The sequence below is a fragment of the Salvia miltiorrhiza genome, chromosome 2 (assembly GCF_028751815.1).
Source record: "Salvia miltiorrhiza cultivar Shanhuang (shh) chromosome 2, IMPLAD_Smil_shh, whole genome shotgun sequence".
NCBI classification, from domain to species: Eukaryota; Viridiplantae; Streptophyta; class Magnoliopsida; order Lamiales; family Lamiaceae; genus Salvia; species Salvia miltiorrhiza.
In genome coordinates, this window is record NC_080388.1 from 44,423,438 (window position 1) to 44,444,488 (window position 21,051).

Consider the following 21,051-nt stretch of genomic DNA (forward strand, 5'->3'; position numbering starts at 1 on the left):
AGACAAAAATAATCACCTTAAAATTTTAAATTAGGGTTAATTGCATCAAAATACCTAACCTTTTCCCAAATTTTGGTTTTTTGACAAACTTTTTAATTGTAGCAAAAAATTTAGCTACGTTTCAATTTATTGCAATGTCCGTCCCGCGTATATTTCCTACCAAATCCATTCATTTCCGGATATTTATTTTAGCTACGTTTCAATTTATTGCAATGGATTTGAGACGACAATGTTTCATTACCCGGCACGACATGCCACCTAAGCTTTACGGAGGTCCACCTCAACATGGATTTGGCCGAAAATATACGCGGGACGGACATTGCAATAAATTGAAACGTAGCTAAAATTTTTGCTACAATTAAAAAGTTTGTCAAAAAACCAAATTTTGGGAAAAGGTCATGTATTTTGATGCAATTAACCCTTTAAATTATAAGTTCAGAATTCATATTTAATGTTTTTTTATACAAAATCAAAGATCTTATCATGATCTTTAATTTAAGATGCAAGTCAAATATCTTTCCATAAATTAAATTTGAAAATTTTAGAAAAATTTTAAAATATGAACAAGAGAATAGAGAATAGAGAAATTTTATAGAAGAGAAGTGAGAACGCATGTGATATAACGAGTAGAGATAAAATGCGAAAAAAATGTATAATATAAAAAATGAGAAAGAAAATTGATGTTTTATCATATGGTGTGTTTTTTGTCATTTTGAGACGTTCACTAAAATTAGTCTATCCTTTTCTTTTGGAAACTTTTTATCATATAGTGTGTTTTTTTCTTCACTCACAGTACAATTAATTATTATTATTAATCCCGTTTTTTTAGAGAAAGAAACGGAATTAGATTAAGTCACAATGAATCAAATTCAAAAGCCAACTCGGGAAGTCCGACTTCCAAATCTTTACATCGTCACAAGAAATAGTGAAACTCGCTAAAGAATGAGCAACTAAATTTGCTTCTCTACGAACATGTCGAAAATCAAGAATGCAAGCCTCTTTAGCGTAACAAAATGCCGAATGAAGATCATCGCACAAGGTCTCCATGCTAACGCGCTCGTCATGAACCATATGAATAGCTAAGAGCGAGCCAGATGGCCAAGATCATTTTGAAGGCAAAATCCAATGCCAAGAAGCAAGGCGTTGAGCTCGCCCATCAACATCGTGCTCGTGCAGCCAATTTTCTTAGCAACAGCAGCTATCGAAGCTCCCTTCCAATCCCAGACCATGAAACCCGCCCACGCAAGGCAGCCTCCGTCCTGTCTAGTAACATCAACATCGAGCTGAAGAATATGTTTTTTGGGGGATTCATCGTCTATCGTCTTCTTTTTTAATCTTATTTTTTAAGTGGGTCATTTTTTCATTTATAATATATTTACATATTTTTATTAAAATATTTGTCGTTCCTTCTATGATTATTTTTTATAAACGGAATGAGTATATCATATAAAAAAAAAGATTTCCGTTTTTGTAAATTTTAGAAAAACAAACATTTCGAATCTTCAATTCCCATCAAAAGAAATGTCAAGCCCACAATTTTACATTTTACTAGTCCTAACAACAAATCAGCCCCATCTCCGTGTCTCCAATAGTACATTTCTATTTTTCAATGCATTTTTCTTTAATTGGCGTCAACATTTTCTATTATTTAAATTCAACTCTCCTTTTCGGTTCGAGAAATTCAACTCTCCTTATAAGCATTTAATTCAAGTATCAATTGTACTTTAATTATAGTATAATACATTTTCAACTTTAAGATGTTAATACCAAATTAATACTATTTTGTCTTCAAATTTATATCAAATTGAATTTTCTGATAAATCAGATAATCGCAGTAACAGTAAAAATCATACTATGTCACTAGCTTTAATAACTCAATCAAATAAATCCACATGAATTTCAGGCTACCAACAACACTATCGAGTACCAAATCTAGATTTGAAAACAAAATAGTGTATATTAATTAGATACTGATATGTTTAAGCCAAAAATGCGTTGTTATGAAAATTAGACCAAATTTTAGTAGATTGTAAAAGACTAAAAGTGTAATTAACATTTAAATTAATTGTACAGAACCGCAGGGGAACGCCCGAACACACTACTGTCTGTGGGCCTCACGCGCCACTTTCGGTTAGAAGTATTTGCAGAGAGGAGAGAGAGAAAGGGAGAGAGAAATAAACACCGTTTTCTTCAATCCGTCAAAGTCCAAATACCTTTCTCTCTCTTACGATACATACATCAATATAGAAAGAGAAACAAATCCCAGCTTTCCTTCAGCTTTCAATCTCCATTTGTGCGAACTGTCAAATTCGTTTCTTTTACTTCTACATCCTCGTAGATCTGAATCCCTTTTCCTCCCCTCATTCTTAACCCCTATCATTTACAAGGGATTTAGATCCGCTTCAATTGAATCAATGCAATGGCGGATGAAAACAATGGCGTCGAGATAGAGGCGGCGGAAGACAATGAGTTTGCGGCGGGGAGGGGTTTGGGCGGCCGCCAGTACCGCCCAGTATTCGCGCACGACAACGATCGAGCCGTTCTAGAGATGGCGTCGATCGATCCTATCGCCCGCGCCTCGTCCTCCGCTTCGCTCACCGATTCTAATGATCTGAAGTAACTCTCCTTTGACTTGATTTTGAATGTTTGGATTGGGATTGTTTCTGTTCGTTGTTTTTCGCAAGCGTGTTGTGTTGTAGTAGAAGAAAAGTTGCGGAGTTGCTGAAGTTGCTTCTTGTAGCTGTGCATTTGCTTGTTTTCTGTTCGTTTAGAGCTTACTTGAATCGTCGTTCGTGTCTTGAGCTGATTTTGTTAGGTCTGATGTTAATCATGGATACTGGTATTTGCTAAAGTTGGATAGCTTGTGTAGTCTGAGTTTAGTATTGAAGAGGGGTTTTATGAGGATATAGTTGTGAAGAATTCGTAAGTTGCAGAACTTCTCCATAACTAAAGAATTTTCTTCAACTTTTTAAGATGGTACTGCAGCAAACGAAAGCAAAAAACTGACTCATCATATTCTGACTTTGACAGTTCATTCCCACCACTGGCAACTGGTTATACTTAGGTCTGCAGGTTGTATTTTGGTTTTTTGTGCTTGTCATTGTATTTTGACTTCTTTGCTTAGATTGCTAGGTGTCTGCAAGGAACAACTGTTATGTGAATATGCTCAATTCCTTATTCAAGGAAGTTTTAAGTTTTACTTTTGAAATTCACATGCTGCTATCCTGGAGCCAAGCTTATAAGTGTGAATGATAGACGTGTTTTAAGGAATGATGTCCTTGTATTGTTTTGTTCAGAACATTTTAATAGGTTAGAGCCAGGTGCTTGTTTTTTGCGGTTATTCCCGTTCCATTCCTAGTTTATGTAGGTCTTGTGAATTGGTTGTATCTCTTACATTGTACTTGGCACTTGGTTTCATAGCGTGGTGCTTATGGATCTCTTTGTTCAGAAATTATTTTCTAGTCATATTTCTTTATCAGTAAGTTGTATGTTTGCCTGACCCTCATGCATCTGTAGAGTTAAAGTGGCGTCTGGTGGAAAAGATGGATCACTATCTAATCATAGAGATGTCAACGGCTCACATCCTGAATCTAAGTTGGAGTTATTTGGTTTTGACTCACTTGTCAATATTTTGGGCCTTAAAAGGTATGGTGTGAAAGATCAAATTTTTATTTACATTATTTTTTTGATGAAAGGTTTGAGGAATAATTTACATGGTATACATTTTGAGGAATAATTTACATGGTATATTCCTGCATTATCTTGGTTCGTGACTCTTTCTAATAATAACTTGATATAGGGATTGTTTTTCATCTTTCTGATTTATGTTCTGGTGAGACTTAGTCTGAACTCTTTTTTTTTATTTGTGTTCATTTTTCAGCATGGCAAGTGACCAGCTCCAGGCCCCATCTAGTCCTAGAGATGGAGAGGATGCACCCATTCATGTTGAGCGTCCAAAGGTACAGTGCATAATTGTTACTAGTTGTGTTCCTTCTGAATATTTGGTTCTTTCTTAATACTTTTGGTGATGAGGCCCAGGTTGATTAAGGTTGTTCATTCCTTGTTGTTATAGTATTTCTTACTGCCACTATTTATTGTAAGATGGTGCAGCAGCTTCAAAGTAGATTTAGTCCTATGGGCAGCTTGACTATTGATGAAAAAGTACCCTAAAAAGTAGATTATAGCCTGGGAGAGGATTTATATAGTTCTATAAATTAGTACCCTCGGCAGGTCGATTACCTTCCCTTCACTAAAATCAGGTTTTTGGGTTAGGTGGATGCCCCTCGGAATTACTCATTTGTCTCAATTTGCTTAGTGTGTCATATCCTTTTAAATTCCATGTACATAATTATCTAGATCAAATATAGTTATGGTTTGCCTAATTACTCAGCATTCCAACTATCTTCCTTTTGTCTTCTTCTCCCCTTTTGGCTAGGCAATCAGAGTGAACTGACATTTTATGCTGTTACCATGAATTTAAAGTTTAATATACATTACTTAATCAAGTTGTTGCAGTATAGAAACTAAGGCACCTAGGTACTAATCTTCCTTTGTCTGTCCCCTTGTTATCTTGTCGTGCTATTTGAAAGTTAATGCACATTTAACTGTATGTTGTTTTACTTTGTGCAAGCTGGAAAATTTCGTGGCTCTTTCAGCTGCCTATTTTAGAAATGTATTACACCCTCCGTCCCATTGATAATGGCTCATTACTGTTCGGCATGGTTATTAAGAAGAAGAGTGATTGAAGGATAAAAGTGATAAAAAGTGGTGCTGTGGAGCCCAGCCCACAACTTTTTGTTAGATAAGGTGGTTTCCTTTTCTGGAACAAGCCATTATCAATGGGATAGACGTAAAAGGAAAGTAAGTCAGTATCAACGGGATGGAGGGAGTATTAAGTGGTGAAAGGTTCAATGATAGATGGAGGAGATCAATTTGAAGGGATATACATTTTGTTTAGCTTCTCTTTCATATTTTTTTTGAAGGCTAGGATTGGAGGAATTTATAAGCATCTAAGATTTTAGAGTAATGGTCTTTAGTTTCTTATACTTTGTTTGGGATCCTTGTCCCTTTGTAGCATTCATTCTGGAACATCGGATGGAACTTCTAGCCTTTTCTCTCCCCCTCGAAATCCCGTGCTTGTGCAGGATCTGAAGGAGTCGAACATATGAAGGAAAAAAGTATGGCTTTTGGTCTTGCAGAGCTAGGGAATCCCTACGAGCTAATCTTTTACTAGAGGGGAAACTGGGGAAAAGTATAGAGCGTGCGTGCTCAGCTCTCACCCTCGTCCTATCCGCGAAGCTGAGGCGGTATAAAAGCGTAACTTCCCGGTGTTATAGATTACCTTTCTATCTTCCTCCCCTCCCAATGTTGTTTGGGACCCTTGTTTGTACCACATTTTTGTTTGCTTAAAATTTATTACTGTTTCTGTAAATATATATATTTGCTTATATGAATACACGTGTTCGTAAGTGGTTGGCTGCAACATTCCCAATGTAATGATTTTACCCTTTGGTAATGAAAATAGAATGCATGTCTTGTAGCAAGCACTTTTTACCAATGTCCTCTGAAGCAAGTAACTTATCAAACAGGGCAACAACGTCAAACTGGGGACTGTGATGGGTGTGTTTGTGCCTTGTCTTCAAAATATTTTGGGAATTATCTACTACATCAGATTTTCATGGTAAGTTGATTTCTCAATTTCTGTACTGAATATGCTTTAAATTACCTCTATGTATACTCGCTCGACGCTTGCAGTTTGTTAAAATAAATCTCTCCTTGTTTGTAGTTTGCTCATTTTATATCTAAGAAATAAGTTACAGGGGTTTGGTCTGGAAAACTGGGTTGAAATTATGTTTAACTTCTGCAGTTAGTTCACGAAAATGCCAGAAGATTTTTTTATTGTATATAAGATTACTATATATACCTGTCAGGATTAGGGCTTTGTGGATAATCCAATCTCTATATTAGTTTGTTCTTAACCAGTAATATAAGCCTGTATACCGTTTATTGTACTTCTATTCATTATATTCTCTATGAACTATATTCTGATCTACCTGTGTAACTTTAGGATTGTGGGTATGGCTGGGATCGGTCAGTCATTATTGCTGGTTGCGTTCTGTGGTTCATGTACTTTTCTTACAACTATATCTTTGAGTGCAATCGCTACTAATGGTGCAATGAAGGTATGACATTTACATATGTATTTTATTGGTAAAAATTTATGCTTTCTCCTAGTTAGATGCAGTTAGTGATTACCCAATGTATGAACTTTGATACAGATGTTTAGTTCGGAAAGTCACTTAACTCTTACAGCATTATTTAACTATATGTTGTTATTCAGGGAGGGGGGCCTTATTATCTCATTGGTCGTGCCTTGGGTCCAGAGGTTGGAGTAAGCATCGGTTTATGCTTTTTCCTTGGAAATGCAGTAGCAGGTGCACTGTGAGTATACTGAAGCTATATTTGTGGGTTTGCCTGCTCTTTTCATGTTTCATAGTTGACACAATTGACTACTGTGTCTCTTGACTTTTATGCTAAGTGTGTTCTTTTGACACAGTTATGTCTTGGGAGCTGTGGAGACCTTCCTTAATGCTCTACCTGCAGCAGGGATTTTTAGAGGTAATTCCCGAGGAAATGATCTCCAGTGTCTCATTAAAAGCTTTAAAAAGAAGGGTTCCTTTTTTATTTGTTGAACCTTCTTAGTGTTTCCTTGTTTTTCTCCAAAGTCATTGTTATCAATTCAAATCTTGATTGTGCTATCCACTGGCTATCAGAAAAAGGGAGAATATAATTATAATTGTACTTTAATTAGTCTCCTTCATGTGCAATTTGGAAATGTTGTTAGGTGGTTTCTTAGTTTCAAAGGCAGATGAATATATTATGTCTGGCGTAGTTTTGATGACTTGCAGTAAGTTGCAATTTATTTTCTCATTCTTCTGTTTCTTAGCTGTAAGTTTGTTTATCTGTTTTAAACTCAAAATATACCTGACATCTGTGAAGTATCTATTCTCTCAAGATTCCTTAAAATCATTGAGGTTCATCTAGATTATGATTTGTGAGGGATGGATGCTGTCAAGTTAAATTTAAATGAATGGAAACATCTTACTATAAAACTAAGTGCTTGATAGAACCCTGTAATTTTGTATCTCAGTAAATGTTTTCCTCGAGCAAGTGTGCCAATCTTATGATTTTATGCTGAAACTATGTATCTTATTCTTGTAGATACACAAACTTTTATGATTGTGAATGGCACAAATGTCGCGCAACCTGTTGCTGTTACAAGCCCAAATTTACATGATTTGCAAGTCTATGGGGTGGTTGTGACAATCATCCTATGTTTCATAGTATTTGGTGGAGTCAAAATAATCAACCGAGTTGCACCAGCCTTTCTTGTACCTGTTGTGTTCTCATTGTTCTGCATATTTATTGGGATATTTTTGGCGAGGAAGGATTATCCTGCAGGTGAGTTTCTTTGCTCATGCTGATGCTATTTATATGTTTTATTTATTTATTTTCTCTTGGGGGCGTGGGGGGCGCAATCACGGTATTTTGGTATTTGTCCTGTAGATGCTTTTGACTCTTTGATGACTTAATTTGTCCCCATGCATGGAGCAGATGGAATCACTGGCTTGAGTTTGAAATCTTTCAGAGATAATTGGGGTTCAGCCTATCAGATAACTAACAATGCTGGAGTCCCAGATCCTAATGGGAAAATATACTGGGATTTCAAGTGAGGATTCTAATATAACTCCTTTTTTATTTCTCTACTTGCTTGTACTTCTTCTGCATGTTCAAGGACCAAATTGTTTCTACTGGGTGCTTCTTTCAAGCATATTTTCATGTGTTATGAGCAACATTCTTAATTTACAGAGCATTTTTTTCCTATATGTTAACTTTAACACTCCCTCCATCCCACCGAGAGTGATGCGTATTCCTCTTTGGGCCGTCCCAACGAAAGCGAGTCATTTCCTTTTATAGAAATAATAAGGGCAATTAACTATATAATTAACTTAATTAAATGGCCCCTGATTTTCTTTAATTTTAGATTAATGGGGCAATTAAACCCACAAAATTTTAGTCATCTCTCTCTCTCTCTCACTCTCTCCGGTGGAAGTTCTCCGGCGATTTCTCGCGGGCCATCTCCCTCGCCGCCGCAGAGGCCCCCGTTCTCTCACTCTCTCTCTCTCTCGCGCGCATGCGCAAACACACACAAACTCACATGCAATTGTCCTCCCCCATCTCTGTCTGTCTCATCTTGCTAGTGTTCTCTCTCTCTCGCTCGCGCGCACGCACACACAGACTCACATACAATTGTCCTCCCCCGTCTCTGTCTGTCTCATCTTGCTAGCGTTCTGTGAATTTTTGGGGGTGTAGGGTTGGTCTTGCTAGGATTCTGTGATGGTGGCTGAGGATTTGGGGGAAGGCAGGCGCTAGGGTTTCGATTTGGGGGACTTTTTGGGGGGAGGCGGTGGCTGAAATTCACAGATCTAGGTCGTGGCTGTGGGCGGTGGCTGAAATTCCTCCGCCGCGGTGGGTGCCGCCTCCCCCCTCTCCTGATTGTCTTCCTTTCTCTCACTGTCAAAATCAAGCTATGTTGGGTTGTTGTTGTGTTTGTGTGACTCGATTTAGGGAGGGGAGTTGGGCAGATCGAGCGACGATGAGGTGAGGAGAGGTGTGCGGCCAGGGGTGGCAGTGGTGGTGGCCAACTCAACGCAGAGAGAGAGAGAGAGAGAGAGAGAGAGAGAGACTCGATGAGGGCGGTGGTGGAAATCGAGGCAGCGACGTTGACGCTGGAGGTTGGGGCCGGAGTTGACGCTGGAAGGAGATTGGGTGGTTGGAGTTTACAGGAGGGAGATTGGGGGGTATTCTTGCTGAAGAAGATGAAGGTTTCGTCCAGTCCAGAGAGAGAGAAAACATTAATTTTGCAAAATTAATGTAAAATGAAACTTTAATTAAATTTATTAAAACTTCTAAATTAAAATATTAAAATAAATAAATCTGGAATCATTTTAAAACTCACTAATTAAATATATAATAATTTATTCATAAAATTAGAAATATACTTAAACACTACTCCCTTAAATCCCATGCCCAAAAAGAACGCCTCGCTTATGGCGGGACGGAGGGAGTAATAATATCTCCTTTTGTCCTGAAGTTTGAGTTTTTCATATTTGATTTGTGGAAAATAATCTTGCCACAAGTAATTCTGTTAAAGGTCATCAATTTGGCAAGATAGTGGTTGACTGTTCTTCTAAGTGTGCTTTCATCACATTATGTGTGAGAGGCTTGCTAAATGTTGGTCTTAAATAGATGCTTTCTCTGCACTATCAGATGAGAAAATCTAGGGGTGTTTTTAGTTCTAGAATATATGCTTGAACTATACATATGTTATGCATCATGGCAGATTTTAGTAGTGCCTTTCTGAAGCTGTCTATTGATATCCTACTACGGACATAGGGGTGGATTATATATTGGACTTTATAAATGTCTGGAATGATCTGATAGTTAAATAGGAGTTCCCTCTAGTGATGCTAGGACTCGTTGAAGGACGGACATGGGGAACTATCCGATTTGTATTCTAACTGTTACCTTTTCTATTATTTGTCAGTGCATTGGTAGGTCTCTTTTTCCCTGCTGTAACGGGGATTATGGCAGGTTCAAATCGGTCTGCGTCACTTAAAGACACTCAGCGTTCAATTCCTGTTGGGACCTTAGCTGCAACTGTTTCAACTTCAGTTCTATATCTGATTACTGTTCTATTTTTTGGAGCTCTGGCAACCAGGGATAAACTTCTGACAGACAGGTACTAGTATGTAAATTCCGGTTAGTATTGCTGGCTGCTTTATTTAGCCAACAGGAGTGCCATACGCTTTGCTGTTTGTTATTTCTTGCCTAGATTTGTAGCTATCTTAGCTATTGAATGTTGTACCTGTTTTTGTCTATGTATATGTGATTGCTTAGCCTTAGGTCATTCTGGGGTAAAGCAGAAGGACCCATCATCGCTATATCTTTTATCTTATAAGCACTGTAGGATAACTAGATCCTCTTGTTCTACATATTAAATGATGTATCTTATGTTGACATGTTATGCCAGATTTTACTCTTAGTGGGGTTTCGAATTCTAGTAGTCTTGATGCTTGCAAATAAACTAACATGCTTAATGCATGCTTGATGAAAGATCAAGGATTTCTGTGAGTGAGTGATAATCATATATGCATTCCTGATATTATCTGAAAGCTGGTTGCTGTGAGTACATGTATTATGCTTGGGCTTAACTGAGCCTCTTTTCAGGTTACTTACAGCGACTGTTGCTTGGCCTATACCTGCAATCACATATCTTGGCATTATTCTCTCGACCTTAGGTGCTGCTCTACAGAGCTTGACTGGTGCTCCCCGGCTTCTTGCTGCAATAGCCAATGATGATATTCTACCTGTCCTTAATTACTTCAAAGTGGCAGATGGAAATGAACCTCATGCTGCTACCTTGTTTACAGCCTTCATCTGTATCGGATGTGTTATTATTGGCAATCTAGACCTTATTACCCCAACTGTCACTATGTTTTACCTCCTGTGCTATGGGGGTGTGAATTTGTCCTGCTTTCTTTTGGATCTTTTAGATGCTCCCAGCTGGCGTCCCCGATGGAAGTTTCACCACTGGAGTCTCTCCCTTTTTGGGGCTGTCATTTGTATAGGTTAGTTTCCATGCCATACTACATGGAATTTGGTCTTTTGTGCAATTATATTGGTCCATGTTCGACTTTTACTGAAATATGCCAGAAGGTAGGGAATTTCTTTGTCTTGATTGAATTTTTTCGTTTGAAACTAAGCTATTTGTAGTGTATACTTGGTCACCAGGTGACCCAATGGTCTATTTCCCCTTACACACGCATGTGGCCTACCCTATTTTGGGCATTCCCTGACTATCAAAACTTCATGAACACCTTCGCTGAAATCGTGAAACATTACCCGCCCCAAGCCCCCCCCCCCCCCATTGCCCATGGTTTCGGTAAATAGGCCAAAACCTTAGAGTTATCTTGTTTAACTATCCATCTAATTTATTTCTTATGCATGTGGAGTTAGCCAAACCTAGGTTGCCGTTGTCCGTAAATAGGCCAAAACCTCAGAGATAATGGTTTGTGCTTCACCTTTTCTCAGAGTGCTGGGTTCTCTGAAAGTTGGTTGGTTGGCTGAAGCTGATTTTTTAATTGTGTATATACCTTTTTCGTGTACAAATTATGGATTTTGATGTAAATATTTGTTTTGAAAAGAATTTTTTTGGAGAGATTGATCTGCCTCATTTCATGCTGGGTTCACATCCTTTACATCACATCTGTTCTATTTTTGTTTGACCGAACAATCTATTTTACCAGTTTTGACATTACCTCGAAAGCCTAGTGGAGGGAAGTTCTTGGTGGTTGGTTGATTTCTATGTGCTGATGTCTGGCATCCTGCACAATGTGATATATGTTTCAGCTCTTTGCTCAACATAAACATTTATATATTCTAACTTATTTTTCTTTTGCAGTTATCATGTTTTTGATTTCTTGGGCATTCACAGTGATCTCTTTAGCCTTAGCAACACTCATTTATTACTATGTGAGCATCAAAGGAAAAGCAGGCGACTGGGGCGATGGTTTTAAGAGTGCATACTTTCAGCTCGCTCTTCGTAGTCTGCGATCTTTAGGAGGTTTGTTTGCTTTTTACTTATAATCACTCTTTTCACATATTTGATGATAATATATAATCCATTACTCGTTTATCCAATTTTAAATGCAGCAAGTCAGGTGCATCCGAAGAACTGGTATCCAATCCCCCTCATATTCTGCCGGCCATGGGGAAAATTGCCGGAGAACGTTCCGTGCCATCCGAAACTTGCAGATTTTGCTAATTGTATGAAGAAGAAAGGCAGGGGAATGTCCATATTCGTCTCTATCCTTGACGGAGACTATCAAGAATGTGCCGAGGATGCAAAGGTTGCGTGCAGGGCTCTGAGCACATACATAGAATACAAAAGATGTGAAGGAGTTGCAGAAATAGTCGTCGCGCCTAGCATGTCGGATGGGTTTCGTGGAATTGTCCAGACAATGGGTCTTGGCAATCTAAAGCCCAACATTGTGGTTATGCGGTACCCTGAGATTTGGCGCCGCGAAAATCTGACTGAAATACCGGCCACGTTTGTGGGGATCATAAACGACTGCATTGTGGCGAACAAGGCGGTTGTCATCGTCAAGGGTCTTGACGAGTGGCCGAATGAGTACCAAAGACAGTACGGGACCATCGATTTGTATTGGATCGTACGAGACGGTGGTCTGATGCTGCTTCTCTCCCAGCTTCTTCTCACGAAGGAGAGCTTCGAGAGCTGCAAGATTCAGGTCTTCTGCATCGCGGAGGAGGATTCAGATGCAGAGGAACTCAAGGCCGACGTCAAGAAGTTCCTCTACGATCTCCGCATGCAGGCCGAGGTGATTGTCGTCTCAATGAAGTCGTGGGATCCCCAAGCGGAGCAGCAGCAGGACGAATCAGTGGAGGCGTTCTCCTCCGCTCAGGAGAGAATTGGCGCTTATCTCGGTGAAATGAAGGACAAGGCTCGGAAAGAAGGTGCTCCGTTGATGGCCGACGGGAAGCAGGTCGTCGTTAATGAGCAACAAGTCGAGAAGTTCCTCTACACCACTCTGAAGCTGAACTCGACTATACTCCGGTACTCGAGGATGGCCGCCGTGGTGCTGGTGAGTCTCCCTCCGCCGCCGCTTAACCACCCTGCATATTTTTACATGGAGTATATGGATCTCTTGGTTGAGAACGTGCCCAGGCTTTTGATAGTGCGAGGATATCGTAGAGATGTGGTGACTTTGTTTACATAGTTTTCTTTTTTACTTGCTTACAGTTAGACTCATTCTTATCTCTTAATGAAAAGAAGAAAAAAGATATATTCTGCAATTGTTTTTTTTCTTTATTCTCTTTCTCAACTCGTTGTACCTCGAACTAGAGCTGCTGTTAAAGAAAATTTTGTTGATATATTAATAATATATATATATATATTTTTTATTGAGATATTTAATAGCTAGAATCTCGTTTTAGTAGCAATATCACACGACATTATATCTGACTAATCTTGGAAATTAGTGCCAATATTTTCAATGCCGATTACGTTTCAGAAGTCTACAACATTTGGATCAATTAACCGTAAAATGCAAATAATTTTTTTTTAAAAATCTCAAAACAGATCAATCTATTACAAGTATAAAAGTTAGGGGTAATTCTATTCATAGCCGCATTTTTACTCTCTATAGCCCCTTCTTAAAAATTATAATAAAATAAATAATAGATATACCATTTTATCCCTACCATTTAAATTACATTCTTAATAAATCCTTAAACCCTATAGCCACTGTATTCTCAAATATATGACCCCTAAAATTTAGAGAGAAGAAAAAACAATCGTAAAGCTCTCTGTTTCTATAACCTCAATTTCTATTCTTCCTTACAAAATTAAAAATTCTAGAAAGCAGATTAAACCCCTTAAATTATGTTGATAGAGATTGGTTTCACAATGAACAATTATAATGGTGAATTAACAATTTTCATTTGCAGAAGTGCATTCTCTCATCCATCAATGGCTGAAAGTTTGCGGCATTTTTCTTACTTCTTTGATTGTCAATCATGTAGTATTTATTGATGGAGAATTGGCTAATTTTGTGGAAGTGCTGTTGTTCTTGACATCGATAAATTGTGTGGTAAGAATATATTGAATTTCATGGAAGAAGGAATTACAAGGAAATAGAATCAAAAGATAGCAACCTTTGAGGTTGTGTTAAATGCATTGAACAAAGCATCATCTCGTTCGTTCCCGATTGCTTGGATGTTTGTTTACGTGTTTTTTTTTTCATTTATCAGAAATTCTTTATTTTGTAAACAGGAAGAATATATTGAGGCCATAGGAACAAAGTCCAACAAATTTTATGTTTTTCTCAGTCCAGAATTTAGATTTCATATTTTTGATAATATGGTGGCTATGAGTTTGACGTTTTTCTTCCAGATTTTATAGTTCATATTTGTTTTATGTTAATTTTTGACGTTTTTCTTCTTCCATATTTTAGAGTTCATATTTTTAAAATATGGTGGCTATGAATTATGAGGATTTATCAGAAATTTAATTTAGAGATTAGGGGTAAAGTAATATATTTATTATTATTATTAATAGTATTATTTTTTAAAAGGGGCTATGAAGAGTAAAAATGAGGCTATGAATAGAATTACCCAAAAGTTAAATGATGAGCGGAATTATAATATGACAATAGATAAGAGTAGCCAAAGTCATATAGTGTATGACTTATATAACCATCAAAATAAAAATGTGATTTTTATATCCAAAAGGCATTAAAAACACTAACTTACTCTTACTTACTTGTATACAGTTGTTTGACCTTGTGCACAGTTGTACAAAATCAATTATGTACAAAGTCAATCAACCGCGTACATATTGTACACAAGAGAGAGAGGTGAGAGAAAGAGAGAGAACGACAGAAATCGTTGAGAGTGAGACGTGAATTCAAATATGTTATTTTTTTTCCTTTTAATTAGGTTTTCTTATTTTTGTTTTATTTTTTATTCTTTAAGTCAAACGAATTTTATTTTAATTTTATTTTATTTTTATTCATTAAATAGTAAGGATAATTTAGTATTTTCATGGTTTTTTGGATATAAAACTTACCTTTTAATGTTGGTGGCTAAATAAGTCCTACACTATATGAATTTGGTTAAATATGTCTTTCCCCCAATTATAATTGTACCGTTTTCCCTCCAAAACATACACTATTATTCAATAGATTTTTCATGAATTATTGTTCAATTAAAATTATATTAATTAACATTAATTGATATTTTGTTCTATTTTCTCTGTATCTCTATTATTTTGTGTGGTTATTAACAATATTAAATTGGAGTTTGATACATATAACTCTATAAGATATTACTTATTTCGTCACACAAAAGTGTATACTTTTTTATCATTTTGATATGATCCACAATAGTGCGCATTTTTCATTTCTAGACATTATCTACCATAAACCTATTTTTCTTTACGGATTATAGCAAAAAATACACGATCTTTGATAAAAGTTACAATTTTCACCTGAACTTTCAATTAACCACAAAATACATGAATTTATTTTTTTGTTGCAATTTTCACCCGAGTTTGACTTCCGACGAAATTAGAGCTTCGTCGGCAGTCGGAAGTTCTTACGTGGCGCAAACGTTCGGAATACAAAACGACGTCGTTTTGTATTGAAGAAATAATGACCAAATAATACACGAACTTTGGCAAAAATTATACTAATTTTCACCTAAACTTATATTTTAGTTGCAATTTTTACCCGAAGTTATACTTTAGTTGCGATTTTCACCTGAACTTTTACACTAAGCAAAACAATACATCTGGCGATCTCGAAGGAGAGTCTAATCTTATACAATATCTTTCATCAATATTCATATATCATCTCTTTGAAAACTTACATTTTCAATAATAACCAGAATACTCTTAGAATCTAGTAGGAACCTTCATAATAAAAATAAACAATAATATAACCTACAATGTCTGAAGACTGGAGTTGTGTTGTCGAAAGGGCTCATGCAGAGCTGCGTGTCTGGAGCTTCTGGCAAGAGGCGCGGTCCGCGACAGTAGGCTCACGTGGCGCGACTTCCTGGCCTCCGGCAAAAGGGACGACGGGCCGGGCTTTCGGCGAAAAGGGGTGGGACGCAATGGGAAAAAGGGACAAGGCTGAAGGGAGTATACTTACTGTTGCGTGTTTACTTTTTCAATTAGAAAATTGATTTAGTCGTTTAGGGTTGATAATTAGTTTATTTATTTAATTACAAAATTAAAACAAATAAATTAATTAATGAAAAATCCACATCTGCGTTGTATGGTTTTAATTATGCCACATCAACGTTTGGTCAAAATAAAATTGAACGGAGCTCCGACGAGGTGGAAATTACAACAAAAAATTAAATTCATGTATTTTGTGGCTGAATTGAAAGTTCGGGTGAAAATTGCAACTTTGATCAAAGTTCGAGTATTTTTTAGCTATTATCCCTTTTCTTTACCTCCACTTTATCAACATACTTATAAATTTGTCACACATGGCTCACCATAAAATCCTTATTTTTTAGTGTTAATCGGTAAATATGTCTACATTTATAACTTATAATTAAAATGGCACTCCTATAAAAAACTTGATCATATGTTCAAATTGAAGTGAATGGTCTAAATTATCCTTGAATCTTGATGACTTATCATTGTTTTTTTGTAACAAGTCTTACATTGTTCTTAAACAAGTACAATTGTGTGAGTAAAATTGGCAATTATTGTGTAATTTGCTAATGTCAGTTAAGACTTAGTAATGTTTGACAATTTACTGTAGCTATTAAACAATACATTAAAATATCGAAATTAATCCATTAATATGTGGTATTTTGATTGTTATAACTTAGGGATATTTGCCCCTAAATACATAAACTTTCGCCAAATTATAAAAAAAGTTCATTTAAATCTTAAATGATGGCCCAATGAGGCCTTGCTCTAGTGGCAAAGATGAGGCACCCAAAAACTCTCATTTGTAAGAGGTATTGGGTTCAATCCCGCCTACATTCGGTGATATTTTCCCACTTTAGGTGGTGTTGTATTCCTGTCTACGTGCGGTGCTGTTTTCCACAATTGTGTGGTGTTGAGGTCCCGCCTACTTGGGGGTTGTATAATTGATTATATTCAGATACTTCTTGTAATTCTAATTCAAAAAAAAAAATTAAATGATGCTACGAAAACAACTTTAGCAATCATTTTGAAACAAATTAAAGTTTAGTAACCAATTTTATATCTATTATATAATCAAATAAAGCCACCTGCACGCATGCAGGACCTCTACACCATACAAAGGTGGAAAAACTACACTGATTTGTCCACGGATTTCTACGTCAGACTGTGGCTGATTATTTCATTGATGGTGTTTGGCATTTCTCTGCCAACTTTGTCGATGCGTATACCAAGGTTGTGGCGGATATCCTTTTGTTCGTATTGGAGGAGAGGATGACAAGCGTTTCTGGAAGCTATCCCTCCGCAGGGATGTCACAGCTGCTCTTGCCTTTGCTAAAACGGGTCATCGTTTTCCTAAAGTGCTTTGGGGATCCTAGATTTGGAGCAACTTTATTCCTGTGAGGCGTTCTATTGTCTGTTGGAGTATTATTCACGGTCGTCTCCCCACTCCCGATCGTCTAATTCAGCAAGGCTTAATTGCCCCGAACTGTTGTTATTTGTGTTTACAAGAAGCAGAGTCCATTGACCATCTTTTTTGGCACTGCTATCGGGTTATTTCGATTTGGATCGAGATGCTTACGTGGTTCAAGGTGCCTTAGCTTATGGCCTGCCTGGATATTAATTCTTTCTTGGTCCATGCTTGGGATGTCTCGTTTAGTACTCTTGTCCAGAACTATTGGAAGTTTGGGGTGATTAGTGTTCTTTAGACGTTGCGTAACAAGGTCGTTTTTTATGGCGGAACTTCGCCCATCAACAGATTCTTGCTTTTGTGAAAGTTGCTTTTAAAGAAGTAGAGGTTGTGTTTCCTCGGCTTGGGCACACTGACAACATTTTGTCTGATTATACGACTACTCATGCTTTGGGAGTGTCGGTTCGTGCTATTCCCCCGCCAGAGTTCATTAGTGTGCATTGGTGGCTTCCTATTGGAGAGTGGATTAAGGTGAATACTGACGGTGCGGCTTCGGGTTCCTCCGATGATATGGCAGCAGGTGGTGTTTATATGGACAAATGGTGTGTGGTGAGATGGTGCTTCCATATTAAAGGTGGTAAGGGCTATGCTTTTGAAGCGGAGTTGCTTGTAGTGATTACCGCCATTGCCATAGTGCATTCGCGGGGTTGGTTTTAGATTTGGCTTGGGGCCGATTCTATGTATGTTGTTAAGATTTTGGAAGATCGTTCGTTGGAAGTATCGTGGCTTTCGCGCTGCATGGCAAGCTACTCTTTGTCGTCTTCAAGGGATTAATATTCGTGTCTTGCATATTTACCGCAAGGGAAATGAGGTTGTTGATGCCATGGCTAATTTAGATCGTTTGGAGGGTTGGTGGCCTCATGTCATTGATGATATTAGAGCTTTGGTTGTTGCTGACATGGCGACCTATAACTTCTCTCGCAACGTCCGATAATGGAGGGTTTCGCTTGTTGGGGCTTTTGCTCAAACAGGTGGAAGAAGTCTGCTTTTGTCAGTTGCTGGTATGGCTGGGCTTGCGGTTCTTTGTCGAGGTCGGTGGTTGTGTCTTCGGGGCGGCTCGTGTTAGGGCGTGGGTTTCTTTCGATTGCATGGTTGGCTTGGTGCTCTTTTTGAGCTTGAAGTTTCTCGGGTTTCTTTGCCGACTGGGGGCGGTGACATGGTTGTGGAGTTCTCGGCTTTTTTGCTGTTTTGTGGGGTGTTTTAAGGTCTGTTATGGGGCGTCCTCTGTGTGCTTTTTTCAGTCTCTAGGTGCGCTCAAGGTTGGGCATAGGAAGGTCGGGCTCAGTTGGATGCTCCGCGGCTGGCGGGGGTGGGGTGTCTCAGTCTGCCGACGTTGAGTCTTTTTCCTCCGATGGTCGTCGTTTGGCGGCTGTCTTTGTTCTTGCTTTTTGCTGTTTTTGTTGGTTGCCCGTTTGTGTTGGGGTTTTGTTCTTGCTTTCGGATTAGGAGAGTCGGGGCGGCTTGGGGGAGATGGTTAGGCCGGAGCTCCCGAAGTCGCCTCTTCTGCTCTCCGGTTGTTTTTTATTTTCGTTTCTTTGGTCATAGACGAATACTCTTTTTCCTCTTTAAGGTTTTTCCTTAAAGTCGGTTTTAATGAGGCTCCGGCCTTAGTCTGTTTCTCTGTGTTTTCAAGAGTTCTCTAGGCTTTTTCTCTTTTCCTTTTATATACCCGCTATTTCATTCATACCATAGTTTAATAATATTTCATGAAATTAACCCTTAGTTTTACTATTTGCATTTGCTTACATATTTTGTCCGTCCCAATTTAATGTTATATTTTCTTATTTAAATGTTCCAATTTAATAAGTCACATTTTAAAATAGAAAATTAAGGCCATCCACTATGGGAGGTAGTTCCCACTAACTACCTAGGTAGTACCATAGTGAAAAGCAAGCAAACATGGGGTAGCGAAAACAGAGGTAGCAAATTGGCTACCTGGGAAGTTTCTACCAATAGTGGGGCCCACGCTTTGAATTTATATTGATTTCCTTTTCAGCCATTTATTTTATGTTGTTTTTATTTTATTTTATTATAATAGTGGGGGTCCATGAATAGTTAAATATGATGTAGTGTTATAGTAGAGAAAATATAAGATAGTTAAAAAATGAGGTAGTTGTTGAGGTGGCACACATGTGGCATCATTATGGGTTAGCACTACAGTGAATGCCCTAATACATAATTACAAACTTTCTCACTCAACTCTATTTTACACCAAAAAGTCATTTTGGTCTACAAATAATTAATTTTCTTTTTATTGAAATAATAATATTTTCATTTTCGCTCCTACTTGTATTTTATAAATATACCATAAAAATATTTTCTCTCTTATTTTATTAGTAGTAATTCGTCTATTATTTTTTTAGCAGTAATTTTTTTTTATGAAAATACAAAATTAAATAAATAAAAAAGTAGTGTACACAAATACCTCAGGCATACCCAAGGGGAAAACAAGTGCCACAAAACACCCAATCTCAAGTGAGAGAGGGGGGCAGGGGGTGGGGGGGAGACCTTAGAGAAGGTACCCATTTCAAAAGAAAAGCATTGCCTTTATTCTATTACAAGAGGATACAAAGTCTAGGCAAGTGAAATTGAAATTAACATATTTCAAAGATCCACATAATCTGAACAGAAGTAAAGTAAACAGCACAGTCCAGATAAGAAACATGGATTTAACTTTGTTTTGCAGTTACTTTTGTTAGGTTTTAATAAGAAAAAGTGAGTAACTTAAAGTTATCAAATTTCCTTATTACTATATGTAGTGTTATAGTAATTTGTTTAAAATTATATGTAATTTACAACAATCTATACTATATGAGAAAGACAACTTTCAACTGAAAATTAATATCAAATCAATTTCGAAATCGAGTGACAATTTTGTAGTTATCTTAAAATTGAATGTTTATTTGTAAATTATATTTTTTCTTTTTATTTCATTTTTCTTTATCTTCGTATTTTTTTTTATTTCTTTCTAAAATTATGAAATTTGACTAATTATAAAATATTTAATATGCATATCAAATTAAAAATCAAGATAAGAGCTTTGGTCTTTAATTTGATATATATTTAATTTAAATGAAAAAGTTATATTTATTTAAAGATTAAAATTGTAAAATATTCTCTCTCCTCTCTCATCTTCTTTTTAATAAATCTATTTTTCAATTCTTTTCTATTTTTTATTTTATTTTTATTTTTTAAGTTATACTTCAGTAACTTTTTTGCCTTTTCATAATATCAATTTTTATTATTGTAAACTTTCTTAATTTTTTTTATATTTTAATATTCAACTCAAGTATATAGTTAAAATTAATTTTTTATTATAATTATAAATATAATAATTAAATTTATATCAATTTTATATAAATATAAAATATAAAAATATTTTCCGTGCATTGCACGAGATGTAAATGCTAATAAAATAAAAGAGAGAAAAAAATATTTAGCCAATTAATTAATTAACATAAAAACTTGGATACAATCGGATATACTGTACAACCGAATTGTACGACTTAGAGTCTAAATATAAGTGCAATTCAATTATACAGTACACCCGATTATATTCAAGATCATCTCATTAAAAAAATTGGAGTTTGACAGTGAAAGTGGGAAACTAGAACCGACACACCTGGTTAGGATAACCGACACACTATCCTAAGATTCCTAACCAACCAGCCAATTAGATATGCGTCTTTCATCTCAGCCGTTGAATTCAATCCGATAGATCTCCAGCCGTTGGCTGCCTTCACAAACCGCTATAAATATTTCCAGTGTCTCCGAA

At 36.9% G+C, this 21,051-nt stretch overlaps 1 protein-coding gene across 1 annotated transcript; it reads left to right on the forward strand.

Annotated features, from left to right (window-relative positions):
• The first annotated feature begins 2,133 nt into the window (after nt 1-2,133).
• Nucleotides 2,134-13,044, forward strand: LOC131013646 (cation-chloride cotransporter 1). The gene is made up of 13 exons (XM_057941775.1): nt 2,134-2,616; nt 3,517-3,645; nt 3,881-3,959; nt 5,589-5,680; nt 6,068-6,182; nt 6,341-6,441; nt 6,557-6,618; nt 7,222-7,461; nt 7,615-7,729; nt 9,608-9,802; nt 10,291-10,691; nt 11,525-11,686; nt 11,776-13,044. The coding sequence occupies exons 1-13, from the start codon at nt 2,420-2,422 to the stop codon at nt 12,858-12,860; spliced, it is 2,973 nt and encodes a 990-aa protein (XP_057797758.1). The 5' UTR covers nt 2,134-2,419; the 3' UTR covers nt 12,861-13,044.
• Nucleotides 13,045-21,051: the final 8,007 nt, after the last annotated feature.